Genomic DNA, 23,156 nt, shown 5'->3' on the forward strand with positions numbered 1-23,156 from the left:
CTGATTTGACATGATCGAGTCTGGTTATCGGAGACCTGACGTAGCACGTGTGTGGAAGTTTGGCACAGGAAATTTGGCATCATTGGCAGAAGGCATTGATAATCGGGGAGAACGAGATCTACCCAGCTTGATTTTCTGCAGTGAGAGGGGGAAAAAGACAAAAATAGTAGGAGTAGTTATAAAGAAAGGAGAAAGGAAAAAAAAAAAAAAAAAAAAGGAGAAAATGTTTGGAGGATAAGCATAAGCCTGGTGGCAAGCTTTCTAAAATGCTAATTCTTAGAAGGAGACATTGTAAATAATGTAAATAATTGAAGGAAAATTACCCCCAAATTTTATACATCTAGGGCCAGTCTGTAGAAATACAGGGTAAAATGAGTCCAGCTTCAGTGTGACCTGTAACTGTACTCATGGAAAGTGCAGTGTAATGGGTGACCAAACTAATGTGTGTGGCATTGTGGTTTTTTTCTGGTAGACTATTCAGAAGAAATCCATCTCCCTGAAATCATCATTTTAAGGGTATTTACTGTAAAACCTTGCTGTTCGCGTTACTCTGCGATATCTAAATGACCTGAGACTTTAAAGAAACCATCACCATACGGACATAATAATAATCTGCTGTAAGCTGCATGTTAAATACATCATTTTGCAGCTGTAATATTGGAGGGCAAGATACTCCAGCAAACAACACTCTGTATTTAATACAGCAATGTCTGCATTTAGTACAGCAAGGCTGTTGTCTATTGATCTTATTGTTTCTGCATCTGCTTACAGAATCTGAAAGCGTGTTTCTTCGATGAGTTGGTAACTGCACCCACTGCTCTGCCAGAATTAGTTTTTTAAAGAGAAAGAGTATTCAGATGATGCAGTTTGGATTTTAACTGAAATGGCAAATATTCCTTATTAGTGATAAAAAACCATAGGGGGATGCTTGAAAATTGTCTTCTAGTGACTGTGCATTTTGCTGTATTCACCTGCTGTATCTGTGCAGCCGCGGCAATGAGTCTTGCTCTGGGGTTGGCCCGCAGTCTGCAATCAGGGCTGAAATTCCCTTTGGCTCCCACCCCACAGGGGCTGGGGTCACTCACTGTCTTTTTTCTAAGACTCATTTGCAGACACAAGCATTGATGGATGAAGCCTCAAAAGCAGGCGCAGGCATTTTGAAGGAGCTGCTCTCTTAACTTCTGCCCTTTCTTCCCCCGTCCAGCTGAAGGTGGCCAGAGCAGCAGCCAGTTCCAGGGGAGACCTTCTGAAGTCTGGTCCCAGTGGCAGAGCCAACATCACAACCAGCAAAGCGGCGACCAGCATTCGCACCCGCAGCCCAGTCAGACCGAGGTTTTCCAGGTGAGGAGAGTTCAGTGAGCCCGAATTCCATCTGACAGCTTCTCACTGCTGAGTTTAAAACCATGGCCCTCAGTTACCAGGCTGCTAGCAGGGCTTGGAGCAGTTCCCTCTTGCTGTGTGCTGCCGGAGGTTTGCACTGCTGTTAGCTGGTATTGGCTACAACTGAGATGGTTTTGTTTTTCTGCTGAAAAACAGCATCTTTCCTGATTTAAAATGCTATTCTCCCTTCCCTTTGCACCCTATACTTGGGGTGTATGTGTTTAGCAGGGAAGCAGTGAGATGGTCCCAAATAGAATGTCTGTCTTATCCTGCTGCTGGCCTCCAGACTGCCAGTCAGGTCCATTAGACATCAGTGTGATTCTTTTCCATAGTTCAAGCATCAAAGGAGTCTGATACTGTCTAGAAGATAGTAGCCAATAATTTTTTTAAGGTTAAAACCAGTCAGATATCAGGTAGCTGATAAACAACCCTCTTTAACTGCCTAATTTTGTAATATTAAGTATAATTTTGGGCCTTCACTACAGATGGAGTGGGACTTTACCAGTTAACTAATAATGTCTCTGGCCTTGTATAACCTGTTTTTAAATGAGATCAAGATGACAGTTTGCAGCAAAACAATGCAGATAAATGCAGAAAAGACAGTTGAAGCCTCAAGCAAGGTTTAGAAGTGGGGCACCTTGTTATCTTTTAGAAAGTAAATTTACCTGCAAGACTGGACTGGTGCTCAGTTGCTCATAGGAACACTGCATGAGAGAGATTAGCCTGAAAATATTCCTGTGTGAGCAAACTGTCACTTCAAACAGGAACAAATAACATCACTGCATCTGGAATAACTCTTACCCATGGCCCAGGCACGATTAAACTATTGCATCTCTCTTTGTTAGCACTAAGTTTAATCAATTTGGATGTACTTTAACCCAAAAGCATATTCAGGGTAATTCTGATGGAGCCATGGCAGCGTGGTTCAGTGGCCCACAGAGACATGGGGCTCCACGCATCATCTTGCTTGTGTCTCGGGCAAGTGCTATGTCCCAGTAAATGTCCTGTCAAATTAGTGGGAAGGAGGGCCAAGGGAGAATGGGGCTCACCTGCAGAGCTCTTGGAGGTGACTGTGCATTGGGAGGGAATTAGGATAATAGCTGGATGTCATGAGAAGCTCGGATGAGCTCAGTTCAGAGGCCTTCAAGAAGTTGCTTGGACTGTCTGTGCCTGAAACCAGCGCTGGGTTAGCTGGACATACGGAGAGAGGCAGACTTGAGGGGGGAGCTACTCTACCGGGTCTGTCCCTGAGGCCCCCTTGCCTCAGAGGCCCCAGCAGCAGGAATACCTTCAGAGATGGAAATTTAAACACGTGGGGATAGCTACAACTTCCCCTTGGCTGGGGAAGAATGTGGGAAAACATAAAGTGCAAGTTTTTGGGCAGAAAATTAGGGCTGACCCTGGCAGCTGAGAAACTGCCAGTTATGTTCACAGCCTCTTTCACCACCATCGACAGGGATGCTGTAGAGACCTCAGATGGATTTTAATCTGTCTTTATTTTGGGGTGACTTCTCAGTACACAGCAGCTCTCAGTAGTTACTCCTTCACAGAGCAGATCCTGTGAGCCTTCTTATTTGCTCTTTAGGTTTTGTTTTATTGTAAGGATAATGAGCCATCCCTGGCAAAATTTGGCTTTGTAGTAAGAGCTTATTATTGTAAGGACTGACAGGAAAAGCAAGCGTAAACTCTGGTTTTCTCAGCAAGGGATATCTTTTCCCTGTGGCTTTGGTCTCCGGCTGAGAGGAAAGGTTGAGTATTTTTGAGACCTCCTGCAGGGACCTCACTTGGCTCAAGACACGTGGGAGAAATTATCATGAAATCCTATTTCTCCTGAGAAGCTCCTGCTATTTCCTCTGCCATTGTACGTGCATGAAGGCTGCTTGGGCATCTTGTTAGCTGGGATGGATGTCCAGTCTTTAGTGTTCCTCAGAGGTCAAAGAGCAGTGATACATTCACTTGCTGGTGAGGTGGTGAGACTCTCTCCAAACCCTTGTTTATAAAGCAGGAGCTCCTTTCTGTAGGGTGCAGGGGTGTGTGGGATGTTGGATACTTCCCATATAGTGAAACCAGACAGTTTGCTTCTCTCCAGATGTAGCTACCTGTTCCAAGGGGAGCTGTTTCAGCCTGGGAGGACTATTGGGCAGCTCAAATGTGCCTTATTCAGGGGAACAATCCAAAAATTCTGCCCTGCTGAAGTGCCATCTCCCATTCAGAAACGCTCCAGCAAAACGCAAGCAGCACATGTCCAGCTTTCACCTTATTTATCTAACTTTTGGCCTTTTCTGGTTTGATATTGAAAAGATGAACAGGAAACAGTTTGTGTCTGGATAATGCGTTAGCAAGTGACACTTCACTTTGATTTTTCCTTATCACGCAGGACATGCTGCCGATGGCGGGGGATCCGACGCAGGGTACTGGCAATTACAACATTGAAGATTTTGCTGACCTGGGCATGTTTCCACCATTTTCTGAGTAGCTTGTGAAGCAGAAATGGAAGTTCTTCTCCAAGGCCATTTCAGTGTAATTTTGGCTCTGCTTTTTCTGTGTTGCATTTCTGTAGAAGCTACTAAACCAGAAGACAGATTTCTCATGTTTCAGATAGTGGTGTAGGGCTTGCTCTCTCCTCCTTGGGGTGCGTCAGTGCCGACTGAGGAGCTCCAGCACTTGTTAGTGTTCATTGACAGCTCCATTATTTTTTTTTAATTTTACTGTCATCTACCTCAGAGATGAAAAGCTTTGCTTGATTTAAAAAAAAAAATCTCTGAGTCTTAAATATTTGAATGTGAAAGATATCTAATATTTCCTTTGAATGGTAATTTTTAAATAGATAATGAAGTAACAATGACTAACAGAGAAAAGGTAAGGTAGTGTCTTGTTACAGTGCCTACCGCTCAATTTCGATGCCTTGCTTTAAGCTTAAGTTTCTGGAAGCAGACACAATATTCTGTTTTCGTTGATTCTTGTAGTATTTAGGTCACTTTAAATGTGAGATTAAGCAACGTAACGTAGGCCTCTCTCGCCAGAAGATTCAGCTCCGCCTTTTCTAACTTAAACTTGAATGTGTGTACATTTTGGTACTTTATGTATATCTTGTGCTGTATGAAGTGATTTCCTGTACTGGTTTCTTTTGCCTTCACAAAGGGTCCATTCTGGAGTGTACTGAAAAGGTTGCCTATGTATGTGGAGGATTTAGATACCGTGAGAGTCTCCATCACTTCACATAGGTGTTCTTACTTTTAATTCAGGTGGTTCTCTATTCAGAACAAACATTTATTTACATAAGCTATTAGTCTGGTTTTGCACTGAATTGAGGCCTATAACTCTGTACGTTTCTCACTGGCTGCTTTAATTTCTATTGTTCTTGCTTTCCCAAAAATATTGCCTCTTAAAAAAAATGACTGTAAACGCATCAAGACTGCATTTTCTATATTAGCTGCATTTGCTTTCTGTGAAGTACTTTTTTATACTGTGAAACCTCACACTTTAACAGTGCAAGGTGGTGGCCTGTTACTAGGAAATCATTCAAGCTCATTTGCTGCAAGCAGTGAGATGGTTTTGTAGTGTATAATTTTTTTTAGAGTGAGTTGGTAATAGATATGAATTGGACTATTGTCCACTGCGTACACAGTGATAACTTGAATTTTTGCTTGGATTCCCAAGCAATCACTTCTGTTAAACCCTGTTAACCCTGTTCTGTTAAATATGGGATTTTCAGCTTACCGAGTATGTTGAGGACTCTTGACTGTTCTGAATGCTGTATGCTTTTCTGCAGAGTAAGTTAATCACCTTCCTCTTGGGTGAGTCACCTACCATATGTCTTCATCAGAAATGTGCTAGAAGAGTTTTTACTCAATATTTCATATGCATGATGAGTTACAGAGGTTGGATTGTAAGGTCAACATTTTTATCCAGATCATTTCTTCTGGAATGGGAGGAGAAGGAATGAAGGATAAGGAGCCAAGAGTTCTTTCATGCAGGCTGTTCATAACCTTTGAGGTTGGACGATGGTAGCCAGCCTTTGCAGAGGAGGAAGAGGGCAGCTTCCTCAGTTTCTGCATAGTCAGGGGCCATCACAGACCTTGAAAGAGCCAACCCCAGGGCATAGCGCCCATCTAGAAGGTCTCGATGACTGCAGCAATTCTTAGACCTCGAAGCACTAAGGTCTGCCTTCTCGTAGCTCCTCTTGAGTTCTGGGGTGCATCTGACAGGAGGTATTGTGCACACCCGTGCAGTCCATCTTGTCAGGATGGTATCCTGAAAAGCAGGCAGGCCCCTGTCCTGCAGCCTGCTCTGGCCACACAAGTTTCATGCTGACAAGCAATGCAGGCGGCTGGGCTGCAGCAAGCATGACCCAGGGGTGTGACTTTAACAGTTAACCACGTGGTGGTGGTTCCATCTGACTTTGCTTCCCTGGCCTTCTCCAAGAACAGCATGTAGTTTTCACTGTCCAGGAAGAGTCCTTCCTACTGTTTCTCTCACTCAGTCTGGGACCAATCTCTTGCCCTACGTGCAATTAAGGCTAGGGACTCTTTTTTTTAGAAATTTTTTTTATAACTCTAGATGCAGTACTGGAGAGGCCTCAGATCTCCTGATCTGTACTTGCCTCACCAAAATCATACTGAAAACAAACAAAAAACCTCATATCTCTTCTCTCCCAGAGACTGGGAAATTACCTTCTTAGGTGAGCAAGCCACACGCTTACCCAACTATTCTTTTAAATACATGGATGTTTATTCTCTAGGAGCCTTCTCTCCTTCCGCTCACGCTGTGCAGACGAATGACTGCTCATTGAATTAGATAGGCAAAGCTCTGCTGTCCCAGAATGAAATTCCTTGATGTCTGTAAAAGGTGCCCCTGCGCCAGCTGAGCGAGGCAGTCAGCGTCTGTACAGCAGGACATGCACCAGGGAGAGAGCAGTGGACGGGCAGCTTGTATCTCTGCACAGAAGACACCTGACGTGATAAAAGTCAGTTTTTCTAAAATTTTTAAAAAACATTTTCTCTGTAAAGGGAAAAAATGAATTGAAAAAAAGATGTTCCTCTGTTTTATTTTACCCAACAGACTGCTCTAAGAATGTTTATAATTTACTTCTGTTCCTGAATTCAATCTAAAAATAATTTTTAAAGTAATTTTTTCTCCTAACATCAGCAATGATAACTTCCTCAGTGTGTCATGGTTTTTATACTACTGTAGAAGACTTCTCATGTACAAAATTTGGTTGTACAGGTGGAAGTGCACTGTTAGAGGAATTTCAAGCACACCTCTCTTTTTTTTTTTTTTTGTTGTTCTTTTTAAATAGAGTATTATCTTATTATCTTTTTGAATCCAATATGCCTGAGGTGTCAGAGCATGGACTGCTGCTCACCTTGTAGACCACTCCTGCTGTTCTGGTTGGGAAAGGGGATGGCTGCTCTGTTACGGGGCAGTCTGGATAGTGCCAGGTTTGGGTTTTCCCTGTGAGCTGTTACTGTCCCACGTTTCTGCTCTGCCATCCCCAGCCAGTGCTTTCTTCTTGACGTTTCTTTACCTCCCCTCCCATTCCTGGCCATCTCATCTCTGCAGTGCTTCCCACGCCCGTGTGGGAGACATTGGGTTGCCGTTCGTGAGCCAGCGAGGAGGGAGAGCTTAACGGGCTTAAAGTTTGGCAACTGTGCTTCCGACCGAGCCAACGAGCAATTTCAGCATTTGCTACCGCTGCCCTCGCCCTGTGCTGCCGTCGTGTCAGTGGCTTGCTCCTCTGAAACAGCCTTAGCCCAGGTCTTGTGGCCAAAAAAGCTGCGTAGCGTTGGCTGTGCTGTATCTTTTTGTCATGTGTTTCATTACTAAAGCAACTTACTTATCCTATAGCTGAAGTGCATTTGGAATGCTAACGTTTTTATTGTGTGCCCTTCGTGTAGCTTTGCTGGCACTTTGGCTTCTGGTTTCCAGAATTTCACAGGTAGTGGATTTCTTGATTCTTGTGGTTTTTATGCTGGAAGTAAAGCTGTGATTTCTGATCAACTGTGTTGCAAACACAGTGTTTCTTGAAACTGAATCTTTGGGTTTTTAAACTGATGGAGCAAGAAACTGCAAATAGCAATGGTCTGGGTGAGTTATTTCAATGAGCGGGCATGTAGACTGGGAAGATTTTAGATACTGAAATATTTACATTCATTTATTCAGACAAGCAATCTTGTTTAACAAGAGAGATCCATCACATTACTTGTTACAAGTGCTACTGGCAGTACCTACGGTGATGCTTTAACCAGATAGTCCCATTTGTAGGTTTGTTGCCTTTTTTTTTCTTTTGAAGTACAGTAGGAAACTGTAAATACTTCTTGCAGTACTGCCTTTTTAACTCTGAATTACTTTTGGCACAGTGTTAAATAGTGTTGGATTTACCCAATTGCTATGACATATATTTTTATACATAGGTGTACTCTTTTTTCGAGAATAATACAGCCATTCTGTCATTAATGCCTTACCGGTGTCATACTGCTGTTGCTCTTTGTTTGCAAGGTATCGAGTGGACTAATTTCTAGTTCAGATATTTTCACTTTTCCTGGCAGTGCTCAAGTTTGGCTTCAGGTGATTTTTGCCAGAGTCCCATTTTTCACAGTTGTTAGCTGTGAGAGGAGGAGAATTTGGGCTTTGTTTTGTTTCTATTAATGGAGCAAAGAAAAGGTGATGGCATCTAATTGTTTTCAAAAGGTCAGTCTTTTCCTACTCTAAACCAGAGTGCATTTCATGGAACTGATGCCTGTGGGCACTGATTACTTTGAGTAGATTAATGGTCTTAAAAAAAAAAAATTAAAAAAAAAAAAAAAAAAAGAAAACAACTCTAAAAATGGGCTTCTGTCATTGTTAGGCACTTGGTTACTTATCTGTTTAAACTCTTCATATTGATGTGAAGTTGTGCTGTGGATAAAGTGTATTTTGTACTTCTGAATGTTCTATATTTATGACTAACAAGTACAGAATCAGTTGTGTGTATGTATAACTAATAACTGCCTTTTTAAATTTCATTAAAATAAAAATGTCATGAGCTGTTGTTAATTCCTGTCTTTCTGTAAATAAGTAATTTCTGTAGATAAGTTGGGAATCATCAAGAAGGAAATAATCCTGAATTATAAGATTCATGCCAAAAATCAGGCATTCTGTCTTCGTCTTTGAAATCTTCTGTGCTCTGTGGTCATGGACGAGAAGTTTTCCTTTTATCTGTCATGTATAAAGGCTGTCCGAGGGGAGTGGGAGAGGTATGATAGCTTGAGATCTCAACTTTTAAAAGAAGTTCCAGAAAAACATTCATTAACAGCCCTGTTCTGATGCTGAGGTGTGTGAATTGGTATCTGTATTGTAGAGGGTTTCATTAGGGCACAATTGATTTAGAATTAATTAATAGTCTGTGGCAATTTGTCTTCACTCTCCGAGGTGGTAACACAGGGGTTTCTTTGTCCACCTTTTGGTCTCATTGTTCAAAGTTTAAAAAAACTTGTGTTCTTCCCACAAACATTCTGGTGACCTTCTCAGACTTTCTTCTGTAAAGTGCATTTGCCTTTCACAATGGTTCTTCATTGTATTCACACTGTGTTTCTTTGTCGACCTGGTAGTTTGTGAACAGGATTTACCTTGCTAATAAATGCAAAAAGCTGATGACTGGACCATGGCAGGAGCTGTACACACTCTGCTTGAGGGTGTGCGTTCCTGGTGCAGGGCAACTGTTTTCACAGCTCCTACTCCATTTTCAGGGCTCTGCCTGTGGAGAGCAGACGTGGGCTCTGCTGGGACCTGACGGGGAAACCTGCGGTCAGAGCAGAGCGTTGGGATGTGCTTTGTGAGACGCAGCCACCAGACCCACCTGCTCTGTCGGGCTCTGCTCACTAAGTGCTCATCCCAAAGAGAGAGGTTGGTCAGTGAAAATGTTCCATTAGCACTGTTTTGCTGTGAAAACTGGGTTTTCAACGAAGTGATGTTCTTTCAGCATTTCCCCAGATACTTGTGAAAGTCTTTGATGAATGGATATGCCCGAGACCATGAATCTCATTTGGAAATCCACCGTACCTTCGTAATGCGAGCTGTTTGGTGCTTTTTTTTGGTGCATTTTAATAGGCTCTTGGTTGCTTTTAAAGAACATTATCTAAACAGAAAGACAGGTGTTGCACCGATGCCAAGCAGAGCATGGTGTCGTTGGCTGGTTTGGGATCCTTCTTAGCACTCCTGTCAGATTGATCACCATTAACCTGTGCTCTCATGTGCTAAATCAAGCGTACTTCTGGGCACCAGGGTGGCAACTGCGTGTGGAAGTGCTGGGAGCTATTAATTTTGGTATGGAATCCGGACTTAATGATACTGGATGTGAAATGGAGCCAAATGTTTGGTGACAAGTAATCGCTGCAGCTCAGCATGGCAGGATGCTGTGGTAGATATCCACACAGAAAGGCTGGCATACAGGAAAGAAACGCAGTTGAGGCTTGTTGTATCCCTGCATTTCTCATCTTTGGCTCTATTAACTGGCACTAATGACTAACAGCAGCAGCTTAAGTCTTCATTACGATGATAGAAATACATTTTTCTTAATTTTTCCATGGGAGCTAAATCTTAGCCACATTTCCATCAATATACCATCATGGTTCAGGAAGTATTACTCATTTAATTTTCCCAGTTTCTCTCCAAGTTGGATGTAACAGGGACAGATACAGGATGAATTCTGTCTTTTTTCACCAAGTTTCAGCATATTCCTGATTGGAAATACTTGGCAGCATCTTTCTTCAAACTTCTTGATCTGGCCCACATAAAATAAAATGGACTCACTTGAACTGTATTAGTGGATTTGGGATCAGATCCAGAGGTTGCTAGGGCATCTTTTCATTAGCTCTGGAAAAAAAATTATCTTCTAATTATAGACTGGCACTAAATACTAATATACCAAATGTGCCATTTGGGATTCAGTTGAAAAAATGTCAACGCAAGGCTCACACATGGAAGATGCAGACATGGTTAAGTGCAATTACCATGGCTCTTGCAGACAAAAATGTAACAGCTGTACGCACATTGCTGTAATTATAAATATACAGGCACAACTCTGAGGGACAGAAGAAAGCCCCAACTGCAGCTTGGAAACTGCCCCAGCGCACGCACTCTGTTAAGAAGGCTAAATCACCTAATGCTTCAGCACGGTGCTGCCGTCTTGCAAATAGCAAGTTCCTCTTCTTAGCTAAGAAGGTGAGGTTTTAAATACTTGAAATGCATTTAAAAACAGGACTTGAGGCATGGAAGCACTGCGGCGTTGAATTACTTTGGTGCACCCTATCATCCTAACCACGTTTTGGATGCTCACAGAGCCTCCCCGCCAGACGCTGCCCATCCCTGGTTGCTGTGACCCTTGGAGCCCACAGCAGTTCTGTGTGTGGCCCTGACAGGAGGCAGCTTTGCTCTGCAAAACAAAATCACAGTATAGTTATTTTCCACTTAACACTGGAATTACTGGCCAGATAGGCCCATTGTCACTGAGGAGCAAAGATTTTGAAGGCCTAAGTTGCTGCTTTCTTTGTAGTTTTGAGACCTCCACTTTGCTAAATAAACACACGAGAAAACGCTGCCCTGGCACGCATACATGCAACCCACGCTGCCTTCTCTTCAGTTCGTGTAGCAGGAGGCGAAGACTGGGTTGTAATACTTTCCATTTAATGAAGGAATTTGTGCTGTGGCACTTATCTCAAAAGCAGCCCTCCTCTCCCTTGATCTCCCTCGTTGCATGCAAATTCAATGTGTCCAGGGCCAAATGTGTGTGAAGGATGAGAGACACCAGAACATGACTCAGAGGAGACGTAAACACTGTGGGATGCCTTCCTTCGTATAAATCACACTCTTTTAACCAAACGTCACAGCTTTGTTTCTGGTTCACGTAACTCTGAGCAAAAGACATCAGGAGGCAACACTGGACAGTGCCAGTGACTGAAAAATTGTCTTTTTTTTAAAGGAACTCTTGATGGATACATCACATCCTTCCTCCATTACCTACCGCCTTCCCCAGCCACCAAAAGAGTGCAGAGTACTCTGTGTAAGGATTTAGGGTTGGCTGAGGAATCTGGGCTGGTCTTTACACTTGAGGGGAAGATGCAAGCAGTCTGCTTGCCTCAGCGTGATCTGCCATGGGAAGTGTAAGTGCACATGGAGCATCTTTCTTCATAACAGAGGTGCCTATAAAAAACAGCTCCTGACCCCCCTTGCAGAGTCCCCTTAGCACCAGCTTGCAGAGGTGGACTCACAGTCCTCCCTGCAGCTCCCTGTTCCCCCCAGTGCTCTCCAGAATGTGACTGCTCAGCCCCACAGAGCTCCTGGAGAGCTCTTCAAAGTGGAACAAATTATGCTATCGTAAAAGAAAATCTGGGTTTGGACATTGATTTTACGCAGCATCAACTAATCATGGCCTCTTCCTTTAATACCAAGCACATGTGTCATCGTGGTTGTCTCATGTAGTCAGGAAAAGTTCTTGCCTGATGATTTATTCAGTGATGTACGAAGGGGCCTTTGTCATTGTGCCCATGGAGCTCAAACACTGAATGCTTGCATCTCTCCCGATACGGTGTGGAAAAATGTCTTGATTTCCTTCTGTGCAACCCTGAAACGAGATGGTTCCAGCTTTATGAAGAATTTGCAGAACTGGTACTTTGTTAACCTGAAGTGTTTATCTTTTCCATTGTCTTAAAAATGTTTTTAAAAAGTATTTGTTGGGATTGAGGGGGAAAAAAAAAGCTATGCATTGAAATCTGTGAAATTCCTATGAAAAGTTTTAATTATTGAGACATTTATAAAGTGTTGTGCACTTCCTTTAAGTCATATCGATGCCCTCACTGCACAGAGATGCTTATTCTAAAGGGGTTCTGAATTGGAGTTTATTTGGATTCTTAACATATTTTTTGTGACCTCCATGATTTAAGGTCAGAGACCTCAGCGGGAAGTCAATGGAAGCTGTCACTTTAATCATTTTCGTTCTAAAGATTCATCAAAGTTATGCAAATTGACCTAAATTTTCAGATCCTGCTGAGGGAGCGGGGTTCTGCACTAACCTACGAGGGCTGCCCTGGATATATCATCCGGTAATGAAATGCTGGAGCAAACCCACTGAAGCAAGTGGCAATTAAATAAATAAGGCTACTAAAAGACAAAAGTGCTAATTCAGTAAGTGGTGATATTTGGTATTTATGGATCACTACAGATATGCATGGCACTTACCGCAGCGTGTACACCCGCTCTGAGCTCAGGCAGCAGATTTCCTTTGACGGGTTTGTAAAAATCCCCATTTTCTCCCTTGCAGCACTGTGTCAGCAAAGTGTGGGTGACTAGATTCTTGTACCCGTGTTAATAAGGTGTCAAGGCAATTTTACAGGACTGTTTTAAAACCAACCAAGACTTCAGCATTGAAAAGAGAACTTTATTAGCAGAGATGGGGATATCAGGTAACAGATTCCTGATTTTCTCTTGTTTATGTGCTCTTCTCCCATCAGGAGCATGTTTCACAGCCATTTTAAAACACTGCAGCTGAGCTTCCAGCAGCAAGTCCATTAATAACTCCTACTTCCAGGAGGTTCTAAAATTGGGTTAAAGATAGCCTGAAGGCTCAAATTTCTTTGCTTTGTCTGCCATCCAGAAGAGACCAATCTCTCTCTGGGGAGAGGAAAAAAAAAAATTACACTTTCTGTTTCTTTCAGTTGTTTCTCATGAAGAGAACGTGCACTACATGGTCTTTACCTCAGCAGTAAAGGAGAAGGTCTGATTCCTGAACCGCAGGTCTCAGCCAGGCTTTGCAGCCACAGCCTGTGGCTCAGGAGGTTCGGTTTGGACACGCGGACAAATATCGTCACTCGGAGAGCTTGTGCAGCGTGGGAACAGGCTGCCGAGGGGTCCTGCTGTCTCCATCCTTGGCTGGACAGAGCCTTGGTTGAGCAGGTACCAAACTGGGGAGAGCCCTGCTTCTCCAGGAGGTGGACGAGGTGGTCTCTGTGGGTCCTGTACCTCCAATGTTCCCGGGATTCAGCGGGGTCAGCTCCAGCCCTCAGCACAACCAGAGTCAGAGAAGGCACCGAGACCCTTACGTGGTCACTGACCCTGAGTCAGTTTAAAAGGCCAGCTGGCCTCCTCAGCATTTAGAGCAGCCGCAGGACTGAACATACACAGCCACAAGACTTTCTCTGGCTGCGGCCACCTGCAGCTCTGTCTCCTTCATGCCCTGACACATCCTCTCCCCATATCCAGAAGCCCTGAGAAAGTGCTTTGTGCCACACTGCCTGTCAGATGTGTCGCCTAGCTGTTCCCACACCCATCCTCCTTTGCAGAAATTTGCCTTACAAAGAGCAGACCAGTTCTCTAAAATGACTCAAGTTGTTGACAAAAATCCCCTCAAGCTGCTGACAAAACCCCAGAGATACAGTCTATCAGCAGGGCCAGTCTCTGAGTTTTACAAGCAACTTCTCCTTTTTATTACAGGCCCTGAGAAACTGAGAGAGGGAAGAAAGGAACCAGAGTGAAGCAACAAAATAGCTATTGCCTGATTTGGAGCGTTTTTTGCTGGATGATCTCCAATATTCCATCAAATAAAACCCTTATTAACAGCACAGTGAAAGGCAAACACGGCAGTTACCAGACGTAGCAGTGGGAGAACTAAACAACGAGGATATTTAGTGGGTAAGATCGCAATTGAACTACCAGCTACGATATCTTCCAGTAGGATTACTTCCATCACTGTCCCCCAGAAGCGATATGGAGTGATGTGCATGCAGTTTCTAGGTCAAATGTGAAGTCTACTCAGTAATCTCGATGCTATGGCAGAAGTACCCCAAATTGAAGGAATCTAAGAAGGGAGACTAATTTCACACGGTGTCACAGCACAGGCCCTAGTTCAACAGCAATTTAGGTTTTATTTGATTTTTAACTGTCTGAGCTAGAACTAGAGCCAGTCATTTCACAGCCCTTACAGTCCCATCACTGTGCAAGCTCCTGTTCAGATGAAATACGCAGTACGTTCATCAGCTTTTTGGAAATTGAAGCTTTTTAATCACTAATGTTCCTGGGGTTAAAGTTAGCACTGCTGCTTGGTCACTTTTTCACTTCACTGAGGATGTGCCACGCTGTGGTGGTCTCACCAAGACGACTTGTGTTCCTTTACTGCTAGGAAAAGTGACAAACTGTTGCAGCGTGCTTATGGATGATCTCAGTGTGGAGCAGAAAGACTTGCACAAAACCATGTCAGGTGCATCAGTTCTGATTTAGAGACTGGCTAACCCAAACTCATGACAGGTGAAGATGGAGAAGAAAGCTGGAGCCAATGCACCCCTCCGTAGTCTTTCTTTGAGTGTTTTCAACCCTGGGTACCACATCAAGACCCTAATCCTCTCCCACCCCAGGATTAACGCATTGATCCTCAACATCAAGCTGTGACAAGGAGATGTCTTTTCGGGATGCTGAAGCACACAGGGGTTAAATGACTTGGTCTGTGCACCAAAGCGAATCACTGGTGACCCAAAATTACAACGTGGGAGTTCCTGACTCCTAGGCCCGTGCTCATTCCGCTAGACCACACTGCCTCCTGAGAAAATATGTTTTAATGGTATCTGACCAGCTGTGTAAACACGTCAAGAGACAACCATGTAAAACTGAACTGCTCCCATTATGCAAGTTATAGTCTATTTTATTTGTAAGCAAAAATCCTAAACCCCTCCTCCAAAATCATATTTTTGCAAACAAAAAATAGGGAAATGAGGAAAACCAAAATAATTCCAGATAATTTTGTGTTTGGGGCTGTGGGTGAGATGATCAAGCTCATTTCCCCTTGAACAGTGAGCCTCTGCCGCTCTACCAGACTCTACTTTCCAACCTGGCTTCTTGTTTGATAGCTAGTTTTGGGGACGGGTGGGCTGATGCCGATATGGCAGATGGGGAAGGCACCTCTCTTTTCACCTTAGAAGGTTTCCTCAGCCATCAAACAACCTCTCCCCTGCTTGAAAATACATTGCTGTAAGAATCAAAGCTATCAGTTAACGAGGGCTGAAACTCCTGTTCAGTTTTGTGTTTTCTAATTTTGGCTGATGGGAAGACAAAACTTTGGCCAGAGTAGGAAGCATCCAACCACCCAACAAGAGGTCTTTACTCTTCATAAAATCACCCTTTTCTGCCTGAGCATTGCAGGGTACAGAAGAACAAGTGATGGATTTAACACCAATGTGACCCATCCTCCCAAATGCAGTTGTAGCAACATCTGATGGTACGAATTTTTGCTGGTTTTTGTTATAAAAAAAAAACCAGAGGATTTATTCCCACTCCAAGAGGATCAAAAGTGGCAGGTTTGGTTAAGTAAAGTGCCCCAGTATTTTTGGCTTGAGCTGATTCCTCTCTGATAAAATGTTTCAGGCTTCAGTGGGACTCGTGTGTCTTAAAAGAAAAATCACTGCTGTACTCACTTCCTAGGTCACCACCAAGGGACCTTCTCTGGGCTGTGCAGGTGGCACAGGCACTCCAGGACTCAAATCCCTTCCCTTTGCTCCAGCGTGTGGGCACAGCTGCATCAAACAACAGTGAAATTTCTCCCTTCTGAACAGTTTGTTTCAAGTTGTGGTGTTAATGCAGGTGCTAAGTGACAGCATTTCCCCGCTCCATACTCTGCTCTAAAGCAGCAGAAAGCTTTATCCGTGGGAGCAGGCTGTGACAGCGAGTTTCAGCTCTCGGCTGTGCTCGTAGCCATGTATCACGCTGTTTCTGCAGCGTTTAGCAGCGGTATTTTCTGTGTTCCTCTCTGGGTTCCCCAGGGAGCTCTGCCCGTGCAGGGCTGGAGATCCAGCGCGCCGCTCCTGTGCTGCCGGCTGCACGGTGACAACGCGAAAGAGGAACATTCACCGTCTGTGTCACTTGGAGCAAGCTCACCCCACAAGGTCTTCGAGGTCCACGGACATCTTCTCGGGCTGGAGACTGAGTGACAGCAGTAAGTAATGAGCCGAGCACTGCGAAAAGGCACAGCGGGACGGCTCAGCTCAGCGATGGCTCTGATTATTGATCATGTATTAATTTATTCTTTGTTCAGTGGGATTGTGCTGGAGCCTGTGAGCCCTGCTCACGCTATCGTGTTAGGCTCTTCTAGTGAAGCAAACGAAAGGTGGTTCAGAAAGTTCAGGTATGTTAATTAAGCAGGAATTCCTAGTGCAGACAGGAAGAAAATTTGAATGTTGGATAATAAAGAAAATACCCATGTTGGCAAGGCTCAGAGCAGGTACTTCTCACAGAGCAAATCCTGGGTAGGGAGTTTTCATGGCTTATTTCTTGTCTGGGTTTCCTGCTGGGACCATCACTTCCATGATTTTCCCCTTCTTCCTTGCCCTCTCCTTTCCCATCCCCAGCCCTTTCTGGTGTGGATTTGTCTCTGGAGGGTAACTCTGTCCAGTGGGTGAGAAAATGCCTCTCTGGGTGCATTCAATTGATACGTGCCCCGTGTACCGGGATTTGGGGCTGACTCTGGCTCTCCTGGGCCCCGGTGTTAGCGACACAGTGGATGTAACCTCTTACCTGGCCTTGGTAGGTTGGTGGAGTTGTTCACTGCACCCGCGTGGGCAGGCCTGGGCCTCTCCTGTGCGTCAGACCAGAACAAAGATGAGCTTTTCTTGGGCGCGAAGCCTTACGCGGTGTGGCCGTGCAGCGGGTGGGCTGGGGGAGCTGTGCCGGGTTCACGAGGAGATGACGTTTGGTTCACCCATCCCATGCCAACCAGGCGCCTGCTGGCAGCTGCTGGTGGGTCTGTCAGACTTGGCCTTCTCACGTGAAGCTCCTCTGCTCTGTTACGCAGAGGCTGGAGAAAGAGGACGCAGCTGCTTCATAAGCTGTCCGAGGCAAGGGACTGGCTCTGAATTTTGCCGATGGGGGCTGCGGTGGAGGGTTTTTGTTGAGGCCCCTGCTCAGGGCAGGATTTTAGCAGGTGTTGATGTCCCCCCTGAGGCCAGTTTCCAGCAGGCTGAAAGCAGCCTTTCACATTACCAGTGATGAGATTGGATGGGAAAACTTTTTTTTTTTTTAAAACAGTAGTTTCTTCAAAGCAAGATATGAAAAGCAAAAAGTCCTTCTCAAACTAGAATTTGCTTCCTAAAGTAGAGCACCGAAAACTAATGAAAGCCAGATGCCTTGGCCTGTCTCAGGAACAGGAAAGGGAAGAAAAGCCAACCTCAGCAGCCTGAAAATCTACAGTTACAGGAACCTGCTCCAGGACCAAGCAACAGAGGAGTCCGGGAAGGGCACGTGTTTGTGCCACCAAAACACCATGCATGCAGGCAGCGGAGGGGACCGGTACGGCTGACACAAAGTGAAGCAGCTTCCAGGGGCTGAACTGCTTCCAGGATTTGCCCGGAGGGGAGGGAGGATGTTGGAAGCCGCTTCAGGGCACCCAAGGCCTGACGAACCCAAGAGCCTGGCCTGAAGGCCTGCTGTTGCAAAAGCTGCGTAGGTGTTTCGGGTCCTTCCTGGATGAAGGCAGCGATTAGGAGCTGAGCTGTGACGGGCTGTGTTACACAGCCGTCAAAGACAAGCCCAGTTCGGCCACCCGTTGCCCCCTGCTTTTGTGTTGTCGTGCCAGTATGCGAGGCAGCGCTGGGCTATGCTCCCGTGGCGCGTTCATCCTACCCTTCTGTGTCATCACTCTGCAGGAAAAGAGGTGGGAGTTGCACATTTGTTGATGGAAATATATGAGCATGGCAGAAATGAGTCTGACGCACTTTCTGAAGGACCAAGGTCATCATACGTGTGTGTATATGCAGGAATGTATGTCTGAAGTAGGCGCGTGTGCAAGTATAAATGTATACACGTGTCTGTGTGTATACAGACACTCCAGCAGAACATATATGGGCTGGAAATACCCAAAAAGTTTCCAAATAATTGGTACGGTGGCCAAGAGAAGAAAGTGGCCCCCCTTTCCCTGGGCTCCTGCAGCTGCCCCACCTCTGCCAAAGACAATGGCAGGAAGCCAAGGGGAAAGAAAGGGATTGGGGGGAGCACAACCAGGCTGGGCTTCTGCTGTTTCATGCTGAATGTACGGAAACTCTTCTTTCTTTCAATGAACGTTTCATTTGGACTGAAAGGGCTCATACGAGCCATGCTCACTAACCATGTCCCTGCGTACAGACTTCAGACTGCAGATTTCATCCAGTCCTGCTGATTTTTCTGGGTGGGGATGAAACACTGATTTCCTCTCAGGAAAGCTCATCTCTTCCTGGGAATGGGTAAATAGTGCTGACTGCGCGTATACCTCCTGGGAGGAACGGGAGAGGAACAGACCCAGCCAGTTCCACGTTTTGCAAGTGGTGCAGACGTTGGAGAATAATCTTTAGTAACGAGGGACTGATAAACACCTTGGTACAGCCACTTAATGCATGTCTTTGACTGATCCCGAGGGCAGATACTTCTGCCCCGGTGCCCTGCTTCGGACTGGAGGAGGATGCCAGATCCAGGCGGCCACAAGTGGCTGTATGCTCAGCATCTGGCTCACGCTGACGCTGCTTGCAGGGGTGGATCAGCACAGGCAGCGCTTGGCACGGGCAGAGCCTCTGCGTATTCTTCTGCCTGTCCTTGCCGGCTCTCCTCGCTGCACCGTCCTGGGCTCAGCTGCCAGATTCTGATGAGTGATTGATCCACGCCAACTCCACGCAGGTCCTCCAGTTACAGCTGACTTCTAAATGGCACAAAGTCCAGTAGACACATGTATGTTATTAGCACAGCAAGTCCAGCAGAACAAGCAGCTCTTCACCACATACACCTTCGCCAAGATGTTATAGCACAGTTTCCACTTCCTGGCAGTTAACTCAGTCTTTCCCATTCAACAACAAGAAGCAGCAGTGCATTCGCAAAGAGATACGTCTACAGAGTTCGGGAGCTTCTTATTCCAATTTGGAAACCCCAGAAAATTACTCTGACAAAACATTTTTCCTGTTTTTTACATACAAAGAAAAAGACTTCAGGAATATTCCATAAATGGTTAGTTGATCTCCTCTCTGTTTTCTTCCTCCTTGTCCCTTCTAAGTAAAACACAACCCTAGTACCATCCAAGCCACGTGTGTACCAATGACTTTGAAATTAAATAAAAGTGGGATTGGTTATTGATGGTATTGATGGATATCAATGGGTATCTGACAAAGCTTTTCTTTATATCTAGTTTTTTTTTGCCATTTTTGTCATAAATGAAGTAGCAACTTAAGATGTTGTTTTAGAGGGAGAGATGAAATGCAGCTGAACCTGGAAAACAAACAGCCTTTTCTACCCCTGTACAGGTTTGAGGGGTATAAAAGATGTGAGTAGGAGGGGGAAGATCTGGTAGAACCTAAATGAAAACTCCCATCTCTGCTTTGTGTCTTACCAGGAGAGTCCCTGGAGCAGATGCCTGGATTTAATGTGAAATGTTTTTTAAGCCTTTGAGGAAGCTGCCAGGAGCACAGCTACAGTCAAATAACTCTTTGACATGCCATCATCACCAGCAACAGGTATTTATTGAAAAATGGAGTGAACCCTTTTCTAAATATCTAAGTAAGACTTGCAGGCTGGCACCCTGTGACCTTGAGTTCAGGTCCTCCTTTCCTCTCACCCAGCCCTGGTGTCTGGCCAGCTCTTATCTCTGGGAATTACTAAAGATGGTGAGGTTAAGCATCAATACATAAATCAAATGAGGAGCTCCTGGGGAGGGAAAGGAGGATTGAAGGTGTCTCAGTTTCCTTCAGCTTTGCTGCTGTCCTTCCAGGCAGTGACTCGGTAGCATTGTCCACGGCTGGGGAGGGGTGTGTTGGACCGGGACTAGGCTGGGCAGGTTGCACGGATACAGATCCCTGGTGGCCCTGGCTAAATGGGAAGAGCCAAGTCCCTCAGCTGTGGGTCTGCTGGTGGGGCAGGCCCTATTCAGTCATGCTGTAGGTGGGTTCACTTGCAAAGTCTTTGCGGCCAGGACTGTTTTCAATCTGGTGGCTGTGCCCAGAATAACAGGAGCAGGATGTCAGTGGGAGCCTCCAGAGCTGCTGCAGCACAAATACTGATCAGTCCCTAAGAGATAATGTTTCCTGTCTCCAGCTTTTAAGAGAACCTCATGGGCCAAGGGAATGGAAATCTTCCTCTCTGTTTTTCTGGCTGTGGTCTCCAGTTCAGGCAGGTATAACAGGGAAGCTCCTGTTCACTGCTTCATCAGCTCTGGATGTTCTCCAGATGCCATTGGGGAGACCTGGTGGTTCCTGAGAAAGAAAATATGCCCGTGAAGGCTCAACGGAGTGATTACTAGCTAACCCACACCTTGGGAAACCAGTCCTATCTGTGGCTCTGCCCTGAGGAAACTGGGTACCGACTGGATAACAGCCAGACCTGGGCGCAATGGCTGGGCAGAGCGCGACAAGGGAGCCAGGAGGAAGGAAATGAGGTCAGCCCTGCAGTCCACACCAGATGCACGCTCACGCTTTGCTGCGAGCTCATTACCCCCCGACCACGCACTGCCCTGATCTGCAGCTACAGCTGCTGGGGGAGCTGCCAGACTTGGCAAGGGTCCGGCCCGTTCCCCAAACTCCCTTTCAGGCGCGAAGCAGCCCTTTTCCCCAGGGCCCCATGCCGAGTGGCAGTGGCTAAATGAGTAATACAGAAATCTCCCTGCATGGCCAGCCACAGCGCAGTGTCAGGCCCCTCCCGGGCTTGTGTGGTGGCTGATGGACAGCCAAGGCTGAAAATGTTGGGTGGGTAGCGATCACAGAAAATATTTGCATTCTTTGTCAGGACATGAAAAGTCATGGGGTTTAAAGGATATATCTGCTGAGTACAACCAGTAAGTAGTTACTTAAGACAGCCTGCTGCTGGGACAACCAAATCATGGCCTCAGGGCAAAGAGGGGAACAGATCCTGTTCCCCACAGGTCTGCTGGCAGCAGCTCTGGCTGTGTCCTGAGCTCCCGCAGGACCGGGATGACCAGAGCTCCCATCCCATGTGGCTCAGAAAGAGGAGGCGAGCTCAGAGAGGCTGCTCTGCGGGAGCTTCCGACACCAGGAGATGAGGTGAAGGAGCTGGAGCTTGGCCTTTTCGTGGCTCTTAGTAGCAATGATTTGTTTGAAAAAGTAGTAGTGGAAGGAGAGAGAGTGGAGCAGACACAGCTGTGGGGTAGGAGGCGAGATGAGGGAAGACTACTGCTAGGAGACTCATCCAGCCAAGCCAGCTGCAAGTCTCGTGGTGTGTTCGTTTTTTTTTTTTTTTAAATTGATTTTTATACTAACAGACAATTAAGCTGATCTATTTATTTTTTGATGCTTCTTTAGTACTGAGTCACTTCCTGGGGGAAGGGGGGAGGGTGGGAAGAAAACAGCATTTTTCTCAAAGCTAGAAAACAGTGGTTTAGGTTGAGGATTCTTGGTTTGTTTCCTTTCTTTCAATGAAATAGCTACATTTGAAAAGGCAAGAAAACCAGAAGTTGACAGCCCCTAAACTTCTGCTCTTTGCTCGCAGAAAGGGGTGTCCATAAGGGGTAGCACAAAGCTGTGTACAGGGTGGAGGATGAGACCTGCCAGAGCAGCCAGGCACCAGACTGCCCCGTCATCACATTCACCCGCAGAGGCTGATGCTTTTTCCACCTCCTACACACGTCACTGGTGGCCGTGCCTCTCTGACCTTTCTTCTGGTTTACACATCAAAACGCACTGTTCTGGCAGTGGTTTCCAGTTCAGTAAGCTGCATGTCTTTGCGCTGTGGTGGACATAGGGCAAAGCTGGTGATAGCCCCCAAAGTTTACGTGTTAGGAAACGCTGTTGGTCTAGGGAAGCCTGGTGTGAAATAGTGGTGAGTCTGGATCTTTTTTTTTGCCAGAAAGCTGTAAGCACAATATGTTAGATCTTTGACTAATAAAAGTGGACATCTGCAATGAAGCCAATTTGCTAGAGATTAGAGCCTAATTAAACCCAAAGAAGCAAACGGGCTGCCAGCCTCAGAGCTAAGTGCATGCACAGAGCAGTATGTATTGACAACTAAGAGATGCACTGGCTTTTTGAAAGTAAATAGCAGTTAACCCCCTTGAAGGAGAAGCCACACCACCCACAAAGCTCCCAAGCACCAACTTCACTCCATCCTGTCTTGCCTGTGGGCTGAGGACAGAAGTGGCCAGCCGTGGTGGAACACACAGCAAAAGCTTCCATTGACATCAATGGGTCTTGGACTCATCTCGTGGCCTTTTTTGTTTGTTTGTTACACACGTCCTGTAGTACTTGGCATCCAGAATGTTTTATGCATAGCTTCTCAATGGAGAAGGAAGAAAATAGACACTTTTAGAGTCATTGCTTGTACGTCACACAGTTGGCGTGAGAGGGACCATTGCTCTTGGTTGAACATCAGCATAATTAAGCTGGAAGTCAAATAGAGTCACTGCAGTTATTTCACATCCAGAGAGGCTTATCTAACTGCAACATTTAGCCTGTTAAGCTCCCTAAACAGCATGCCATTAAGCCAATGGCAGGAGGAAAGAAAACTTCTAGAGACATGTTCATTCACCCAGAGAATATGGCAGCAAACCACAAAAGGTAGGTTGGGACCATGCAGAAAGCAAACTTGATCCTGCCTCTACCCTCGGTTTCTCACGTCTGTCTTTCATGGTGCTGATGCTTGCTAGGACCCTTAGCACCGCGTGATGTGCAGTAACACCTGGAGGTAAGCACTAGCCTGGAGCGCTAACTCTTGGAAGTCAACAGGCACATGGTCTACATCAGGCGCTCGTAAAATATGGCCCATCTGTTGAAAACAGCTTGATTTCTTATTCACAACAG

General features: G+C 45.6%; 1 protein-coding gene across 3 annotated transcripts in view; it reads left to right on the top strand.

Annotated features, from left to right (window-relative positions):
- Positions 1-8,415, top strand: part of ARNT2 (aryl hydrocarbon receptor nuclear translocator 2) — a 105,337-nt gene extending 96,922 nt beyond the window's left edge. For all 3 annotated transcript variants that reach the window (XM_086757381.1, XM_086757383.1, XM_086757382.1), the window contains 2 exons: positions 1,205-1,341; positions 3,758-8,415. In XM_086757381.1, the coding sequence (XP_086613507.1) occupies positions 1,205-1,341; positions 3,758-3,856 (236 nt within the window). In that variant the 3' untranslated portion in view covers positions 3,857-8,415. The remainder of the gene's footprint in view (positions 1-1,204; positions 1,342-3,757) is intronic.
- The last annotated feature ends 14,741 nt before the right edge of the window (positions 8,416-23,156 follow it).

The sequence above is a fragment of the Chlamydotis macqueenii genome, chromosome 12 (genome assembly GCF_036417535.1).
Source record: "Chlamydotis macqueenii isolate bChlMac1 chromosome 12, bChlMac1.mat, whole genome shotgun sequence".
Lineage (NCBI taxonomy): Eukaryota > Metazoa > Chordata > Aves > Otidiformes > Otididae > Chlamydotis > Chlamydotis macqueenii.